At 51.5% G+C, this 19,161-nt stretch overlaps 1 protein-coding gene across 4 annotated transcripts in view; it reads right to left on the bottom strand.

The window, feature by feature from the left end:
• Window positions 1–19,161, bottom strand: part of GRIK4 (glutamate ionotropic receptor kainate type subunit 4) — a 241,290-nt gene that overhangs the window by 29,345 nt on the left and 192,784 nt on the right. For all 4 annotated transcript variants that reach the window (XR_008462996.1, XM_054176047.1, XM_054176046.1 and 1 more), the window contains exons 9-12: window positions 17,702–17,854; window positions 15,758–15,862; window positions 7,870–7,977; window positions 6,298–6,501 (exon numbers count right to left, since the gene is read on the bottom strand). Coding sequence is in view for 3 of the 4 variants with exons in the window: in XM_054176047.1 (XP_054032022.1) it covers window positions 6,298–6,501; window positions 7,870–7,977; window positions 15,758–15,862; window positions 17,702–17,854 (570 nt within the window). In the remaining variant the exon portion in view is untranslated. The remainder of the gene's footprint in view (window positions 1–6,297; window positions 6,502–7,869; window positions 7,978–15,757; window positions 15,863–17,701; window positions 17,855–19,161) is intronic.

The following is a 19,161-nucleotide window of genomic DNA, read 5'->3' as shown; positions in this document are numbered from 1 at the left end:
TCTCCAAGGGGGCCTCTGCTATTCCATGCAACTATGCCAAACAAGCAGCAGCAGCCATGGCACAGCAGTGTGGCTGCAGCTCGCTCAGCTGGGCAGCAGCTCCTGCCCTGCTGCAGCACTGCCAGGTCACCCTCTCTGCCTCTGCAGATCTGTCCCACAGCACTGCAGGGACAGCTCAGCTGCCGGATCAATGTCCTGAGTGCTGCTGCTCCAGCTGCCCATCTGAGCTGGCAGGAGCTATTTTGGGTTGTGTGGCTCAGATGCAGATACTTGGGTTTAAAGGCAGGGTCTGAGAAGGGTCACTCAAAACTGGTGGTTGGGGTTTTTTAAGGCCAGGAATGAATTCTGCCGTATGAAAAGTGACAGCCCTGGAAGCCTGGAGGCTGCAGCCCTCCGTTGAGGCCAGGGTCAGGAACACAAAGACCAACCTCCAGTGCAGATGTCAGCCTCAAGTCTGCTTTCACCTTTCTTCACTGGCCTGTCTCTAGGTGTCAGAGGAAGAAATCTCTTGCCAGGTGTTCACTGTGCCCATGGCAAAAGCCAGTTAAGGTGAAGCACCAGCAATGGGGACCAGCATGGACCAGTGGCAAGACCCAACCAGCTCACCCCACTCCTCACCCCCTTGCCTGTGAAGCTGACAAAATCAGCATTGTGATGCAAACCTCTCTGCCCATACTCAGGCTGTGTTTGCTCAACAGCCCACGCTCCCTCGCTTCCCCACTCCCCCTCGCCCCCCACCCTCTCAAGCCCCTCCACGTCTCACTTGCCAGCAGGATGGAGTGCAAACAGACTCCCCCTCCCTCCCTTCACCCACACACAGCTTTTCTCACTGAACACCAACACCCACTGCCAAGTGGAGAGCAGGACTCTGCCAGTTTGTAAATACCTTCTCCCTCCTTTCCCCTTCCTGCCAATCCCCATCTTTGGAGTAGCTGAAGGGGGAGAGCCTGCAATTGTTAAGCACCACCTGGTCACCTGCCAAGAAGCTGGGAAAAAACAACACCCCAAAGCTTAAAAGTTCTTGACGTGGTTGGTGCTGAGGTCAGACCCTTTCCATGAGCTGGACAGCTTCATTTCCCTCCTTTTACAAAGAGCTGTGATCACCACTGCTCCCAGGTTCAAACCACTGACACAGACACCAGAGGTGTCCACAACTTCCCATTCCCCAGATGAGCCTGGGCAGAAGGGGAAAGCAGGAGCTTGCTGTCCCCAGTCACCCCCTCCTTAATCTGTGCACCCTATGGTGGCTAGTACAGCAGCAGCAACCTCATCCAGAAGGGGAAAGCAGGAGTTTGCTGTCCCCAGTCACCCCTTCCTTACTCTGTGCACCCTAAGGTGCCTACTACAGCAGCAACCTCATCCACACACACTTGCCCTGGGGAGCTCTCATGGATCTGCTGTGTTCCCATCCCAAACGTGCTCTGCTATTTAAACAGTGTCAAAGGAAGCCTGGGCAGCTGATGCAGGCTGCACCAAACACACAGCTACCCTGCACAAGGTGTGCTCCTGCCAGGGCTGCTCTGTCCTTCCCATCCCTAGCACCCTGCCACAGGACAGGTCTTCTGCAGAGGGGCCCATCCCCAGCTCCCAGCCAGCCAGGGTACCGATGCCAGCTGCAGCAGAGGGAGGTTTCTGGGAGGTCTTTCAGCGAAACCGCAGCATGGGATTCCTGCCAGCAAAGCTTCCTGGCAAAATCAAACCTCACCACCTCCTGGTAGCTCAGCTTTACTCTCTGGGGGCATTCCCGAGGTGGGTAAATGCAGGAAGTGCTGCTGAGGGATGCCTCAGACACCAGCCCATCTCCTCAGGGAGGAGCACGGGAGCCAGGCACCGGTGGCTTGCTGGGAGCTGATGCGCAGGCACTGAGCACAGCGACCACGGCACAACGCTACCGAGACAGCAGCTGCAGGAGTGGCAGAACAAGGAGAAGGCTGTCACAGGGCTCTGGAAATACATTTGTTGGCTTGTAGCAGAGGAGCAATTTCATTTCAGCTCGAGGATGTGCTGGTGAGAGAGAGAGAAAGGGAAGACCAGATAGCCTTTGGGGAGCCAGACAGTGTACTGCGGCGGGAAGGAGCAAGATGTAATTCTTCCAAGTCCTATTGTCCCCTAAGGCTTCAGTGCCACACAAACAAGGAGATGGGAAGATTTGCTGTTCCCCTTGTTTGCTTGTTACAGATGGCACATGTGTGTGGTGTCAGCCGAACTGCTGGAGGCTGCAGTCTGTGCCAGAGGCAGCCAGGCTGACAGGGGGAACCTGCCTTGGCTGGAGAGCAGCTTTCCCCCCTTGGTCACTCAAGGAGTGAGCCTGGCGTTCAGCCTCCCTGCCCCATATGCCCAGAGGGACCAATTAGCTCAGTCTTTTCTGCATGTGTGGCATCTATCACTAAAGAAAGGGCTCACACAGAATGGTTTTGTTTGGAAGAGACCTTTAAGATCCTCAGGTCCAACCCAGGCACAACCATTAACCCAGCACTGCAAGTCACCACTAAACCATGTCCCTCAGCACTACATCTGCACAGCTTTGAAAGCCCTCCAGGGAAGGGGAACCCACCACTGCCATGGGCAGCCTGCTCCAGGACTTGACAACCCCTTGGGGAAGCAATTGTTCCTCATGTCCAACTTAAACCTCCCCTTGCACAACTTGAGGCTATTTCCTTGTTCCTTGGGAGGAGAGACCAACCCCCACCTCCTCTAACCTCCTTTCAGGGAGCTGTAGAGAGCCAGAAGTTCTCTCCTCAGCCTCCTTTTCCCCAGACTGAACAACTCCAGGTCTGGAGCTGTTCTCCAGACCTTCCAAGTGATTTCTCCCAAGCCAAATGACAAAGCACACAGGTTTCCTGATCAGACAAGTCAAACTGCTGACCTAGACACAGGAGTCTTTACACCTCTTCCACTAATCCCCCCCAGCCACCTTGGTCTCCCTCTTCCTTAGCTCTTCATTAGTTTTGTGAGCAGGTCAATAGGATATGCAGAGGTGAATTTGGGTCAGCAGCAAATTGATGTTTACCTAGCATCTTTCTCAATCAGATCACACTGCACAATTAGCTGTAACAGAGTTTTCAGCACTGAAGAATCAATCAATAGGTGGTCAATTTGGAAGCAATAAAATGAAACACTTTCCCCATATAACCTATAGCTGCCCTGAGGAGGTTCAGTGCCACAGTGGGGATTGCAGGGGGGGCAGGAATCACAGAACACTGGCAAGACCTTGCATGGAGAATTTGCTGACCTTCTAGTTTTGCACACCAAGTGGAACCTTGTTTTCTGACAGCTGATCATAGAATTGTTAGGCTTGGAAGGGACCTCAAGGATCAGCCAGTTCCACCCCAACCCCGCTATGGCCAGGGACACCTCACACTACAGCAGGTTGCTCACAGCCACATCCAGCCTGGCTGCAAAAACCTCCAGGCAGGAGGCTTCCACTACCTCCCTGGGCAACCTGTGCCAGGCTCTCACCACCCTCATGGGGAAGAGCTTCTTCCTAACATCCAGTCTGAATCTCCCCATTTCTAGTTTTGTTCCATTCCCCTGAGTCCTATCACTCCCTGACACCCTCAAAAGTCCCTCCCCAGCTTTCTTGTAGCCCCCTTCAGATACTGGAAGGTCACAATTAGGTCTGCTGGGAGCCTTACCTTCTCCAGACTGAACAGCCCCAGCTCCCTCACCCTGTCCTCAGAGTCAAGGAAGAATCATTTCCTTACAGTAACACAGCACTGCACAAAGGGGTAGGTGCAGAGCTTTTATGCTGAGAAGGATTTGGAAAGTTTTGATCCTGGTGACAGGTTTGTGTCCCAGTTGATGCCTGATCTGTGCTCAAGGGATAAATATGTGTGCCCAACACAGGATCTGCTGGCTCTTCTGCTTTGAGTGGTCCTGAAGTGGGATAGGGGATGAACAAGGGGCTGGAACTGGGGACAAATCCCTTGGGGGTTGACTGTTGAGGCAGGAGAATGCCAGCAAGCAGTACCCCAAGGAGCCCTGAATAAACCCAATAGCATGCACACAGCCAGCTCTGCCCTGGCTGACCTGATCCAAAGTGTCAGCCCCTGGGACTGATCAAAAACAGGCTGAAGCCATTATAAAAAAAGTCTAAAGGACCTAGGAAGAACAAAACAAAGAAAGCTTTTTCTATTCCCCCATTTTTGATTCACCCTCAAACAGGCTTTGCCAGCTCTGCCCTGCTTAAGCAGAAGCAAAAATCCTCCCAAATAAGGCTCAGGCTGCAGAGGAAACAAATGGTTTCTATGTGAAGATGCAGTTAAAACACTTATCACTACAGGAAAAAAAACCAACCCTCTAGAAGCTCCTGTTCAATGGAGAGGCACTGGCAGGGTTAGCAGGCCAAGAATTTGATGGCTGTGCCTTTCCTTTGTTTGCACAGATCACACACTGCTCTCTCTGCCTTCCCTCTCACCCCCCAAAAGCAGCATTGCAGCGTTGTAATTGTGTGTGTGTGCATATACATTACACAGAGAGAGGTCTCAGAACCATGCCAATAGCTCAGAGCATTTGCAAACAGCCCTACAGAAGGCTCTTTAGAAGAAGCAGACGGAGGTGGGATCTCAGCTGGTGCTGAGAGCTTTCATTCTGCCAGGGAAGAGCGATTCATAAGACAGGGTGCTAGCTCAGGAGGGCTCTCCAGTCCACACTGTGGCCTCTCCCTGATCCTCAGCAGGTCTTTTAGACCTGGAGTTGTCCCATCTGACTTCAGGTGCTCAAGTTTGGGTTGCAAAGGACCTTAAAGATCATCTAGTTCCAACCTGTCCACCAAAAGCAAGGGCACCTTCCACTAGACCAGGTTGCTCTAAGCCTCATCCAGCCAGGGGGCATCCACAGCCTCCCTGGGCAGCCTGTTCCAGTGTCTCACCACCCTCACTGGAAAGAATTTCTTTCTAATCTCCCCTCTTCCAGCTTCAGTCCATTTCCTCTCATCCTGTCACTCCCAGCCCTTTTCAAATGTCCCTCCCCAGCTTTCTTGTAGCCCCTTCAGGTACTGGGAGGCTGCTCTAAGCTCTCCCTGGAGCCTTCCCTTCTCCAGGCTCAACAGCCCCAACTCTTGCAGCCTGTCCCCACAGGTGAGGCTCTCCAGCCCTCTGATCATCTTCATAGCCTCCTCTGGTTCCACTCCAACAGCTCCATCTCCTTCTTGTGCTGGGGGAACCAGAGAGTAGAAAGGGACAATCACCACCCTTGTCCTGCTCACTCATCTCCTGCAGCCATGAGGAAAGCTGTGGCAGGAGCCTCAGACCCCTGCCTGGGTGGATTCCGCTCCTCATTCCTCTGCTTTGCAGGAGGATGTGCCACTGCTGTGAGGATAATGGTGGGATGCTCAGGGGCTCCCCTCATGCAGGGGTGTGGATTATCACCAATACTCAGCTGGCAGCAAGCCTGCAGTGAGGTGAAGCTGTTGCTGGGCTCTCACAGGTGCTCCGGCAATAACAAGGCAGGGTGGAAATCAGAGAGTGAGGAAACACGGCTTAAATAACATCAATCTTAATGTTAGCTTTGGCTAAGCCTATTTTACTAAGGATCTCAGGGCATTTCATGAACTGTATTTAAGCTTCAGGATCCCTGGGGAAGGACTGCCTTTAGCTGCAGAGGCAAAGAAAGAGCAGGGCGGGGGGGGGGGCAGGCTGCCTGAGCACACAACACAGGCAGAGTGCTGTCAAACCCAGCGAAAGCATTCAGCTGCTGGGCTGAAGTCTGGCTGCTGGGCAGCACCAGGGTGAAGCAGAGCCACACAACAAAAAGCCCTGGATCCACACACTCCAAGTAAACAAAAAAATGTTCCTCTTCCAAAAACTTCTCAAAGTCAAGGGGCTGAAAAGAAGCTGCCAAAACTTCCCCGGGGTGGAAGTGTGCCTCTTGCTTCCCCTCCCAAGCATTGTGCTTTTGAAAGCTTCCTTCAGCTCCTCCCAAGCCCTGTGCCAGAACCTGCTCATTTGCCTGTTTCAAATGTTCATTAATTTTTCCACTGGGAAAAAGAAATAATCCACTCAGCCTCGAGCTCTTTAAGCAGGGATGCTGGAGTCCAAGCCTCTCTTCCAACAAAGCAAGCACCCCTGAGAGCACCTGAGGTCCTGACTCCTGCTCTGCACGCTGTCACAGGGGTAAAACAAATCCATTTGCCCCTGGGGGAACACATTAAATGGAGATCTCCTGGTCCAAGTCTCACAAATGGACTGAAACCCCTCATCCATCCTTATAATCCTGGAGCACTTAGCAGAGCACGAGGGCTTTTCATTGCCAAGTCCCACTAGGGCAGAGTTAAAAGGGAGCAGCTAATTCACTTACCCGAGCAATCAGCTCCCCCACCATCCCTGTCCACGTGCCATTGGCCTCAGGGACTCCATAGACACCGTCCCCAACGAGGTGAATCTTGTAGTTGAAGCGCAGGATCTCTGCCAGCTCCTTCAGCATGTCCACACAGAAGCCCTCGTAGCGGTCGTTGCCCTCTAGCTCCTGATGGTTCCACTTCAGCATCAAGTAAGGGTTTTCCTGCATTGAAACTGGGCAGCTGTCATTCCCATCTTAGCCGAGGTGTCACAGAGTCATGGACTGCATCAGCCTCGAAGGGCAGCCTGTCCAACCCCCCCTGCAGGGAGGCCTCCAGCTAGGTCAGGCTGCCCAGGGTCACAGCAAGGCTGATCTTGAATGCCTCCAGGAATGGGGCCTCAACAATGTCCCTGGGCAACCTGTTCCAGTGTTTCACTGCTCTCATGGTGAACAACTTCCTCCTGATGTCCCTGGGTCTCCCCTGCTCCGGTTTCAAATCATTGCCCCTCATTAGTTGTCAGGAGGCATCAGGTATTAGGTAATCGGTTGGACCTGATGATCTCTGAGGTCTTTTCCAACCTGGTTGATTCTATGATTTAATCACCACAAACCCACCAGCATGGCACTGAGCACAGGACAGAGAGGTCAGTGTGCTCCCTGGCAGGACCAGGATGGCAGAGACCATTGAATCATTAAGGTTGGAAAAGATCTCTAAGGTCAACAAGTCCAAGCATCAGCCCAGGTTAAGTCTCTGACAGAATCAGAGATAGAATCAAACTCTTCCAGGGATGGGGACTCCACAACCCCCATGGGCAGCCTCTTCCAATCCCTGGTCACTCTTTCAGTCAAGAAGTTTCTTCTCACCCCCAGTCTGAGCCTTCCCTGGTGCAATTTGAGGCCAATTCCTCACATCCTCTGACTTGCCACTAGGAAGAAGAGACCAACCCCCACCTAGCTCCAGCCCAATCAGGGAATTGTAGGGAGCCAGAAGGTCTCACCTCAGCCTCCTTTTCTCCCCACTAAACACCCCCAGGTCCCTCAGCTGCTGTTCCAGTAGCCTCATGGTAGAGAAGCCCTTCATAGAAGCCATAGAAATCCTGGCATGGTTTGGGTTAGGAGGGACCTGAACAACCAGGGGCACCCAGTTCAGTCTCTCCCATCCCAACACATCCCTCTCAAGCAGGATATATAAGTTGTCCTCATCTTGACCAATTTCAGTGATTCTATGGGTAGAAGGGACACAACTGTCCCCTCAACTTACCAGCTGTACTCCAAACAAGGACATCATCCAGAGATTAATGTAAAATGGCAACTTTGCCCCAGCCCAGCCCTCTCCCCAGCTGCTTCTGAATTCATCAAATATCATTTCCATATGAAACATCAACTTGAGTTTAATTACACTGTCATGAATTGTCCTCAGTGCTGTAATTAGAGATTTGCCAGTCTGTTCTTTATGGAATCAGCCTGCAGTGCTGCATGCTGGGGGCCAAGGGGGGTAAGGAAGAGGGAGTAATATCCTGGCTGATTGATATCTCTCAGCACTGGGCTGGCAAAGAGCTAATGGGAGCTGTAGGTGACCCTCTCACTTACCAGGATGGTGGTGACAATCAGAGTGGTGTTGAACAGACTGTCTGATATGTTGGAGGAGAAGATCCTGTTGTCCATGCTGAGTCCTTCAGAGACATGCCAGTGGCCAATCTGGGGAGACAAACAACACAATAAAGGAGTTTGCAGGGCAAATTACTCTCCCCACTTGCCATATGGCTCTGGTGACTGACAACTGGCAAGCTGGCCCTGCAAGAGGTGTTTCTCAATGCTCCATTACCTTTATAATGCACCCCCACAATTGGCTAGCAGAGAGATGATCCTGCTGGTGGCACAGCCCCTGCTGTGTGCCAATGCCAAAAACCTGACCCTGCTCATGGCTGGCACTGCTGGCTCAATTCTACACCCACTGGTGGCACTGGGCTCTTCACACAGGCACCCTGTACCACAGGCACAGCTCAGAAGAACTTCAGGGTGTCCTGAAGTCTCATCAGTTCACAGTGAGGAGGCAAGGCTCCTTCCTCCAACTCCTGCACTGCTTTATGGTGTCTCCAACAGAAGTTTCACCTGCCTGGAAGCAAGCAAAACCTCCCAGAGTGAACATCACTGCCAGTAGCCAGAGGCTGGGACACTGAGAGCCCCCTGGGGGAAAGCTCCACAGCATCACAACCTCCACTGCAGCAGTGCTGACCTGGGGCAGATCCCTTCCAGCCCTGACCAGCAGCTCCACCTTGGTGGCAGGTGGCAAAACGAAGCCAGGTTCTCAGAGGTGCTGCGCCGTGACTCATCTCCTCTCTCTGCTCTGATGGATGCCAGCCACTATGATTAAATGTCTCCAAACTCATTGATTCACCCCCCAGCAGCTCCATGGACAGCCTAATTCACCCAGCCGAGCATCAGTGCCACTGCAGCAAACCTAATTCCCACTACTGGTGGCGGGGAGCAGTCCTCCAGCTCTTGGGGGGACATTGTGACTCAGCTGCCATGAAAACACAACCAGCCACTGCCTTCAGCCAGGGGGAGGAATATTCAACACAATCTAATTTTAACTTCAAGAGCCTAATCTCCCTCCCTCCGAGCTCTGGGCAGGGAGTTCAGCACCTCCAGCAGCTCAGTTCAGAGCATGCAAATCAGGCTCTCACTCTCTCATGCTCCCGGAATAAAAGCCTCTGGTTGTTTTCATGGTGGTTGAGGGAGACCAGCTCACCTCAGAGGTCCCTTCTCTCTCCTTTTATTCCTGCAAAGCCTCCCTGCCCCCATCAGGTCCCAGCCCCTCTGCATGCTGGGTTGCTGGCCACAGCCTTAGTCCTCTGACACCACTGAAAGAAGCCCTCAGAAGGTGACCCTAAGGTGCAGGAGTGTCTTCACAGCTCCTCCCCAGCCATGCTGACAGAAGAAAGCTGTTCCCAGTTCCCTCACACTGCCACGAGCTGTCTCGGGCACTGATGGTCTGAGGCAGGTTATCCTCTTGCTGTGCCACAGTTGTCAGGGTGGTAGAAACAAATTGATTCACTTCCATCAGAGAGTAATCTCACTGTGTTCAGAGAGGTGAGGGGAAGGAGATGCAGAGCTAAGGGCCAGGTGGGTGCACCCCTGCAAATGAATGGGAGCAGGCTGATTTACACCAACCCAGGACTGACTCTTTGCACTTAGCATCCTCTCTTGGCAGTGCTTTGCCTCAGGTGTGACTGATGGCTCCAGGACTTCAGAGTCACTTCCCAGCTCATGCATCTGAACCAAACACAACCTGAAACTGCAGCCACACTGTTGTGCTGTCAGCAGACTGAATTGCTCTGAACATTGAGGAAAGGGTCAAGTCCTTTCTTCTCCTGGCTCTCAGTGCAAATCCAGCCCAAGAAGCTGACAAAAGTGGCCACCTGCAAGGAATCCTGAATCCATTTTCCTCATCTCTAGGCACAAGGAGCAGTGGGAAGTGCAAACAGAACAGCTTACACTCTATGGCTCTGCAGAAGCAAAGCAGGCAGTCATCAAATCAGTCAGTCATTAAGTCAGTCAAAGCAGGGGACAGGCATGTGCATGTTTGGTCTCCTCCCCAGCTCAAGCTGAGGCACTGGGATGCAGCAGCATAGGCAGAGCTAGCTAAGTCTCCCGGGGGGAGGTTTGTTTACTCTGCAGGTAACACAACAGAGATTATTCCTCTGAGCTGTCAGTCCAGCCCCTTCACCAACATTAATAAGGCTCTGCTAAAAGGAACTGTCATGGCAAGGACCTCTGAATGCATTGGAAGCATGAACTCTTGGAGACTTCCCTGGGGGAGAGGCACTGGGCTGTCATTAGCCTCACCTGGCAGCTGGGGGGATGGAGGCACAGTGATGGAGTCTCAGAGCAGGCTAGGAACAGATCTTGGGCATCCTGCTCTCTTGACTGCTTGTTGAGGCTTAACTGCCCTCAAGCTTGCAGCATCACAGCAACTCCATTGTGCAGGACTCATCTCTGGGAGCAACAGTCCCAAACTGAGATTCACCATGGGGAGAGAGCCCTTGAAGCACAGCTTTAACTGCTCTGGGCAGGATGGGACAGAGTTATCCCATTGTATTCCCCAGCTCCTCACAAAGGTGCTTACCCCTTGCTGTGATTGCTGAACACCAGACCCTGTGCTGCAATTGCCTCGCTGAGCAAGTGATCAGTCATAAACGCTGCCTAATTCTTTTTTTCTCCCCGATTTCACGAGCAGAGATTAGTGACAGATTAACTTTAATTTTAACAGCCCTCACTGCTCTCAAATTTGTCCCTCCCCTGCTGGCATACTGAGACTAATTGACTGCCTCCTCCTCTGGCAGCGCAGTGGGTTTGACCTTGCATTTAACACAGCACCAAAGCCAAACACTCCCATGTGCTGAGGTACTTCTACCCCATCCTGGCTCCTTCCAGCTCCCCACTGCTCCTCTCACACGCACTAAAACCGCTAAAGGCACTAATTGACTCCTCACACTGTTTGCTGTTTCTGAAGTGTAATGTATCAGAGGATGCCTGGGACGGCTGGACCTCTCCCTCTCCTGCAAGATGGATGTCAAGGTGATTTTAATCATCCCTATCTACATATAAAGAGCCTCTGAAAACCAGAAAACATATCAATCTGCAAAATGGGTTAGGAAATAATCAAAGGGGCTCTGCGCAGGCATGGACAAGATGATCCTTTTGTTAAGGCTCTGGACCAGGACTTCAGAGATTTTTAGGGCTTGGGATTTTTTAGTAGCAGATATGATTGGTCTGTATAAATACACCAGGTGGAGGAGGTCTACAGCAAAGAGGTAGAACAGCTTTTGAAGCTAAAATGATAGCGTTGGCACAAAAATAAATAGACACAAACCAGCCAGAAATAAACAGGCTAAAAATTAGAAGTGGCTTTCTAATGGTCAGAGGAGCTCATGTGATGGAATAACTACCCCACAAGGCCAACACAGCCACCTGGCTGCAAGCTGGACCTTAATCCCTTTGTGAGAGGCACCATACCACCTGGTGACAGGTAACAGCCCATGGCCTGGATGGAGAAAGTTCTCTCCATTCCTCAGGCTATGTGGTTCCACTGCAGATCCCCACAGCATCATCCCTGCACCTTAGTGCCTCCCTGAGCTCAAGCCCCCCCTGCAAGGAGAGCCAGTCCCATGATGCCTGCAGTGCCAGCAGGTGTCTCAAGGCAGGAGGAAAAGACACCGTGCCAGGAGGAGATACAATTGAGTAGGTGCTGGGTACATAGTGCTTTCATTGGCCCGAACAGGAGGGAATAAAACAAAGGAAGGAAAGCTCTCAGAGCACCCTGCACAGGTCTGCCAGACCCAAGGCAAGGCAAGCAGGCAAAAGCTTCCTCTACAGAAGTTAGCATGGGATGCAGAGTGCCTACTCTTAAAAGCTGTGCAACCACAACCTGCTCCTGAAGCCAGGCAGCAACCCCCCTGATCCCCTTCCTCCCCAGGCACCCCCTTCACACAACATGATGGACACCTGGCACAGCCCAGGCAGGACCTGATGAGCACATGCTGAGTTAGCCAGGTCCTGGGACATGAAAGGCATTCAGATGTTGGCAGGATCTGTCCCTGAACTCTTGCTGGGGGTAACAGCTAAAGAGGAGCAAGCCCCACCGAGACTGATTAGCCACTGCTAAGTTAAAAAGGTTTGATGGAGTAGGGATTGCAGAGGGTCTCTGAGCTATTGGCTGCTAATTCATCTGTATCTCATCAACATACCAATTAGACACCCCAGCACTTCCACTGCTCTCTCTCAGGACACCAGCAGAGCCTTTAGCTAAGCAGCTGCACCTGGGACTGGAAAAGACCAAGGGGTCACAGACAGAGCTGGGGACAGTGCACCTTTGGCAGGACTCCAGCCCCACCAGCAGCTTCCCCTGCCTCTCCTCTGCACATTTGCCTTCCCTGGGGTCCCTCTGCATTCCCTTCTCCTGTTAAGCTGCCAAACCTCTGTTCTTGCTTTAGTGATTGCACTGAGACTGGAGGGTGTGCTGCAATGGGGCAAAGAAAGGTAAAGAAGAAACCAACAACAACAAAAAGCTGACATTTACAAACTCAGTCCCTGTCAGACCTGTGGATCACCACCACATGAACGAGGCTGTGAACAGAGAGCAGCTCTCATATGGCTGGGGAAGCATTCCCACTAGTTGAGCTAAATAGAATAGAATAGAATAGAATAGAATAGAATAGAATAGAATAGAATAGAATAGATCAGACCAGGTTGGAAGAGAGCTTTGAGATCAAGTCCAACCTATCATCCAACATCATCTGATCAACTAAACCCTGGCACCAAGCACTCTATCAAGTCTCCTCCTAAACACCTCCAGTGATGGTGACTCCACCACCTCCCTGGGCAGCACATTCCAATGGTCAATCACTCTCTCTGTGTAGAATTTCTTCCTAACCTCCAGCCTAAACCTCCCCTGGCACAGCTTGAGACTGTGTCCTCTTGTTCTGGTGCTGGTTGCCTGGGAGAAGAGACCAACTCCCACCTGGCTACCACCTCTGTTCAGGGAGTTGTAGAGGGCAGTAAGGTCTCCCCTGAGCCTCCTCTTCTCCAGGCTAAGCAACCCCAGCTCCCTCAGCCTCTCCTCATAGGGCTGTGCTCCAGACCCCTCCCCAGCTTTGTTGCCCTTCTCTGGACATATTCCAGCAAGTCCAGCAAGAGGAAAAGCCACCTTGGGTGTGTTACATAAAGATATTCAAAACTGGGTGTCCAAGAGCCCTGCCTCTCCTTGCCCCAAAGCAGCAGAGAGTTAGAAACCCTAAGTGGCTCTAATTTGTTTGCTGGCTGGACTGGCTTCAAAATGTGGTGAATTCTCTATCAGAGCTGATGAGCTGGAAGTCTCTGTGGCTTTGATAGATGGAGGGGAAGAGAAAAAGAGAGAGGGGGAAAGAGAAAGAGGAATGTGCAGAGAGCATGGGCTTGATTAAAACTAAGGAGGGAAGAGAAGTGTTTTAAACAAGAGCCTGAGCAAATCAGTTAATGTGACCCTTGGGAACACATCCTGGCTCCAGGATGTGAATCTCTGTTCCTTGCCCCATCCTCTCATGGTGGCTTTAATTAAATGCTTGTTAATTATTTATTTAGTAATTCTTGCTGCAAGAAGCCAGGCTGATGGGAAGACAATAACCACAGAGGTGGGGATTTAAAAGTAGCTTTCTCCTTCCCTGTGCAGTGACTGAGAGAGGGGCAGGCAGGACTGGGCAGGACCCTGCCCTGGGTTTACCACTCTGTCCAGGGATGCTCTTCCCAGCTGGGCACAGCATGAAACAGTCTTGCAGCCTCTGAGGGGCCATAATATCCCCCCCTAGTCATTGCTATCAGTCAGGCAAGACCCCTGAGAAGGGGAGAGCAGATGCTTGGAAGGCTGTCACAGGCATGCAGAGCAGAATTATGAAGACTAAGCCCTCCCTGATGGGTTTCTGACAGGAGAGAGCTTGCAGCCACCACAGGGCTCTCAGCAGGCAGCTGCACACACCGAGGGACTGTCCCCATCCTTCCAGCATCTTGTTATTGTGACTGGAAGTGATTTATCACCACTGTGCTCCAATGGGAAATTAGAGAAGCTTCGTCCCAGGCAGCTTTCCTGGGTACCTCTGAAACCTGAAGCTGCTGATTTACCAAACTTCTGCAACAGGTCAGAAAAGATTTTTCTCCTGTCAGGCCAAGCGTGTGGAGAAGAGCTGAGACTTTCATCTCAGGGCAGATTAGGCTGCAGGCAGAGCTGTCTGTGGAGCTTTGGGAGAAGCACTGCTCCAGGAGGACCTGTGCATTTCATGTGAGCTCCCTGCCACGTTTCAACAGAGCAAACACATAGCTGTCAGAGTGAGGTTTACAGCTGCTGCTTCCTTTGCTCCAGCTGAATGCATGCACTTATTAATGCAGATGGGCTTGGGTCTGTCACTTCAGCTCAGAGTGTGATGGGCCTGGGAAATGATTAAAAGGGCATTGGTGCTATGAGAGAGCTTAATGTGGGGAAAATGCTGTCCCGATCCCTTGCTCACTCAGCCAAAGGCAGCGTTCAAAGCTGAGCTGTCACTTGACAGGTAAGGACTGGCAGACAACACCCTTGCCAAAGCTAAAATTCAGTGCTGCCAGACCAGGAGAGATTTCCTAATGCCAAAAATGCTCTGTTGGTGTGGAGAAAGACACAGCAGCTTTTGTTCTCTGCCAGCATGTAGGAGCAGTGGCAATCTCTGAGAAAAGGGCAGGTGTGGAGCTGTCAGCAGGGAAATGAGAGAGCTGAAAACCCTCTTTCTGGGACTTCCATTTGTTTTCCTGGATAAAGTTTGGATTTACCTGTAAAACCCTAATTCCTTGAGCTTGAGTCAGGTAATCTCACCACTTTGAGAGTGGCCCCACATCGTCATCCTTAACCTGAAGAAGAAGCCAGAAAAATATCCCTTGGACAGAAAGGGAGTAACAAGCAAGAAGAGGAATTAGCACTGGGGGGAAACTACAAGCACTGAGCCAAAACCAGCTGAAGTTAACCAAACCCACTACAGAGGAAGACAAACCAGAAGCCAAGAGGTAAATAGAATAGAATAGAATAGAGTAGACCAGACCAGACCAGGTTGGAAGAGAGCTTTGAGATCGTCGAGTCCAACCTCTCACCCAACACCATCTAACAGACTAAACCATGGCACCAAGCACCCCATCCAGTCTCTTCCTGAACACCTCCAGGCAAGGTGACTCCACCACCTCCCTGGGCAGCACATCCCAATGGTCGATCTCTCTTTCTGGGAAGAACTTCTTCCTAACATCCAGCCTAAACCTCCCCTGGTGCAGCTTGAGACTGTGTCCTCTTGTTCTGGTGCTGCTTGCCTGGGAGAAGAGACCAACCCCCACCAGGCTACAACCTCCCTTCAGGTAGTTGTAGAGAGCAATAAGGACTGCCCTGAGCCTCCTCTTCTCCAGGCTAAGCAACCCCAGCTCCCTCAGCCTCTCCTCACAGGGCTGTGCTCCAAACCTCACCCCAGCTTTGTTGCCCTTCTCTGGACACCTTCCAGCAACTCAACATCTTTCCTAACCTGAGAAGTCCAGAACTAGCCACAGGATTCAAGGTGCAGCCTAACCAGTGCTGAGCACAGGGGCAGAATGACCTCCCTGCTCCTGCTGGCCACACTGCTCCTGATCCAGGCCAGGATGCCATTGGTCTTCTTGGCCACCTGGGCACACTGCTGGCTCATGTTCAGCCTACTATCAACCAGTACCCTGAGGTCCCTTTCTGCCTTGACTTCCTCCCAAATTACCATGCTGGGGAGAGAGCTCCTGATGAGGGATCATCCCCTTTGCTCTCCGTTGCAGGACCAGTTGTTTGGAAGGGTTCATGGAGCCCTTTTTTTTTTTGGCCTATTTTATGGATAACTCTCCCATTTGTCCTCATGCAAGTAATTCTGGGTCTCTGGAAGCTCAAGAGCTGGAGCAGCACAGCTGCTCTTACCTGCCGGAAGCCGCTGCGGGTGTGCTGCAGGATCTTCAGGGCGTAGTTGGACCTCTGCCCCTTGCTGTTAAATTCAATGTGGCCGGTGAGACCTTCCAATTCTACCTGTCCAAGAGAGAATGAGTTACAGCGCCCATCAAGGTGCCTTACCCCACCACCCACGGCACAGATGGGGCTGGCAGCCACTTGCCCCATGCACTACCCACCCAGCAGCTCCAGCAATGCAATCTGGCTCTCTCAATCCTAATTATAGGATAGGGATAAGGATAAGGATAGGGATAGGGATAAGGATAGGGATAGGGATAAGGATAGGAATAGAATAGAATTAACCAGGTTGGAAAAGACCTTCAAGATCATTGAGTCCAACCTGTCACCCAACACCATCTAATCAACTAAACCATGGCACCAAGTGCCCCATCCAGCCTCTTCCTAAACACCTCCAGTGATGGTGACTCCACCACCTCCCTGGACAGCACATCCCAAAGGCCAATCTCTCTTTCTATGAAGAATTCCTTCCTAACATCCAGCCTAAACCTCCCCTGGCACAGCATGAGACTGTGTCCTCTTGTTCTGGTGCTGGTTGCCTGGGAGAAGAGACCAACCCCCACCTGGCTACAACCTCCCTTCAGGGAGTTGTAGAGAGCAAGAAGGTCTCCCCTGAGCCTCCTCTTCTCCAGGCTAAGCAACCCAAGCTCCCTCAGCCTCTCCTCATAGGGCTGTGCTCCAGACCCCTCCCCAGCTTTGTTGCCCTTCTCTGGACACCTTCCAGCATCCCAACATTGCTGGACAGCAGACAAATCTGGAGGAGAGCAGGAGAATCATCAGTGCCCAGTGCAGGGATCCCTGGACTTCTTTGCTCTGTTTTAGAACAACCATCTCTGCAGCCTCTCACCTCCTCACAGATTCAGACTGCAGCTGGTTGGAAGGAAAACCTCAAAGCTCATCTTGCCCAACCACCCTGCAGTCAGCAGGGTCAACTCCAACTAGATCAAGCTGCCCAGGGTCACATCAAATCCTCCCTTCACCCCAAGGCTAACACCAAGCTCTGCAGCAGGCAGGAGCTCTTGGCTGTGTCACACTGAACCACTGGCTGGGGATTCCTCCACAAACCATTTTGTGCTGTTTTTAAGACAAGAGCCTGTTGCAGAGGAGCCAGGATGAGTGTCTGGCCTCCCTCTGCACATTAACCACTGCTCACTTGCTGCTGGAGCACCTCTTCAGTAGCGAGGGCAAGCTACCGAGCATCCTGATAGTAGAGCCAAGAGAAACTCAGGGAATTTCTTGTCTTTGACTAAGGGGCAGCTAGGAGGAGGCTTAACACACATGAAGCAAAGTGGTACAAGGGTCAAGATCAGCTGAAGCTTCCTTTAGGTGGGGAAAAACAGTCAGTTGCACCCCAGACATACTCAGAAAAGAGGTTCCTTCTGCACAGCCAAGCTTAGCTCTCATGATACACATTGACAAACTCCAATTAGCTCACAAAGCTGAGATTTCAGGGTCTGCTCTCATGGCAGAACCAGGTTTGATCAGTTCCAGCAACCACACTCTTGGGCTCAAAGCAGCCCAAACCCCTTCCATAGAGAAACTCACTTCTTTCCTCTGAGCTCCCACCAATTGTACAGCGTGACCTTATAGCACTCCAAACAGAGCTCAAATAACTTAGAAACATTCATACTTTAAGAAAAAATCATTAAAAAATCATTGAATTCCAGTTTTTTCTGCAGCAAAGCCTGAAAAAAAGAAAGAAAGAAAGGAGTTTCTCATTGTTCCAAGGCCAGTGACAAACCAGCCCTCAGATCTCCTCTCTTTTCACTCCCAGGGCTGCCTTCAAACAGGCCAACACTCTGTGCTTGAGAGCTGTGCCAGCACCAGCGTGCACACACACACATCTTCTGCTCCAGGCTCTAGCTCCTAACACACCAGCAAACTTCAGTCCCTTCTCACCATTCTCAGGTAGTTCATCAGGCTGGTGCCATGCTGCCAGATCTGGGCAGACCCACAGGACAGGGGCTTCACCCCGATCTCCTGGCTGCGGTTCAGCTCCTGCACGGCAGTCACCACAGCGTACACGGCATCGAACAGCAGGGCAGAAGAGAGCTGTGGGGAAAGGAGGAAGAACGTTGAGATGGGAAGACAAAAACTGAGCTTCCCACAGCGCCTTCAGGACCCTGCAGCAAGCAGCAGAGTGCATTATTCACAACTTCTGCCAGGGTCAGAGAGCCTTGGCAGACAACAAGCCCTGCTTGCCTACTGTCCTGCTCCATCAGCACCCTGCCCCCCATCTGCACCCACCCAAGGGTAGGGAGACAGAAGTATTGGCAGCCCTGATATGCTGTGCCTGTGTAGGCTTCACTGGAGCAAGTACAATCCCCTTGCCAGCCCCATTTCCACTTCCTTTCTGTTGTGTTTCTCCTCTTCTTGCTTGCTTCCTTACTTCCTTACCCCTTATGTCTCTGCTTGCTCACTCCACAGAGCTTCTCCCATCACTCCCATCATTCTATCTTTATTCATCTCTCCTCCTTTCTTGTTATTTTCTGTCTCAGTTTCCTAAAGTAATGAACCCTTTCTAACCAAGCTCTGAGGTTTTGGTGCTTTGGTGACCTCCTGGACAGGAGGACAGCTCCTGAGAGCATCAGATTTGTGAAGTTCTTAAAATAGGCATCTGGGCAAAACAAAGATCCTGTGCCTGGGGCTACGGAAGGAGAGATGACTCTGCCTCTTCAGCCTTCATTAGGCACCAGACTCCTTCTTTGGCCAGTGTTTGGAAATGAGGCTTTTCTAGGTCTGCTTCCTGAGAAACTGAGACCTGGCTTTCAGATACTGGTCCCCTGCTACAACCTCCAGTTTCCTGCTGGCTGTTACCTGCTCTGTGGTGGCACTGCTGAAGCAATGTGCAGAATCACAGAGCTCATCCCCTCTGCTTCTCATCTTCACCTATTTTTTTTCTCCTTCCCCCCCTCCCCCCTTCTTCTTTTGCCTTTAATCAGATTGTTTTGCCCATCAAGCCTCACAAACCATCTTATGCACCCCATGCACAGCCAAGTTGGTGCTTTTGATCTACATAACAATCAGCCATTTGCTCTCTCCTGTTCACTGTTGTGACTAAGATTTCACTTTTAATTACTGTCACCTCCTGACTTTGCTGGAATTAAACCACTGCAGTTCCTTTCTATCAAGGCTACATCTTCCTCATGGCTACATCTTCCTCATTGCTACTTCTGAGATCATCCTCCTACCATCCCAGATCACAGCACTGGGTTCAGTCTCTAGCCTGGAGCTCCTTTCCCACATCTTACCCTGTCTGTGATGTTCAGCAGTATCTGCCTCCTCTATTCTCCCCAAAGCCTGATTAGATTTAGTCACTTCTGCCAGTGGCCCTTCAGAGACAGTCTTGCCCAACTCAA

This window comes from Dryobates pubescens, chromosome 34, assembly GCF_014839835.1.
Source record: "Dryobates pubescens isolate bDryPub1 chromosome 34, bDryPub1.pri, whole genome shotgun sequence".
NCBI classification, from domain to species: domain Eukaryota; kingdom Metazoa; phylum Chordata; class Aves; order Piciformes; family Picidae; genus Dryobates; species Dryobates pubescens.
The sequence above is the reverse complement of the archived record's forward strand: the minus strand, read 5'-3'. Positions and strand labels throughout refer to the sequence as shown.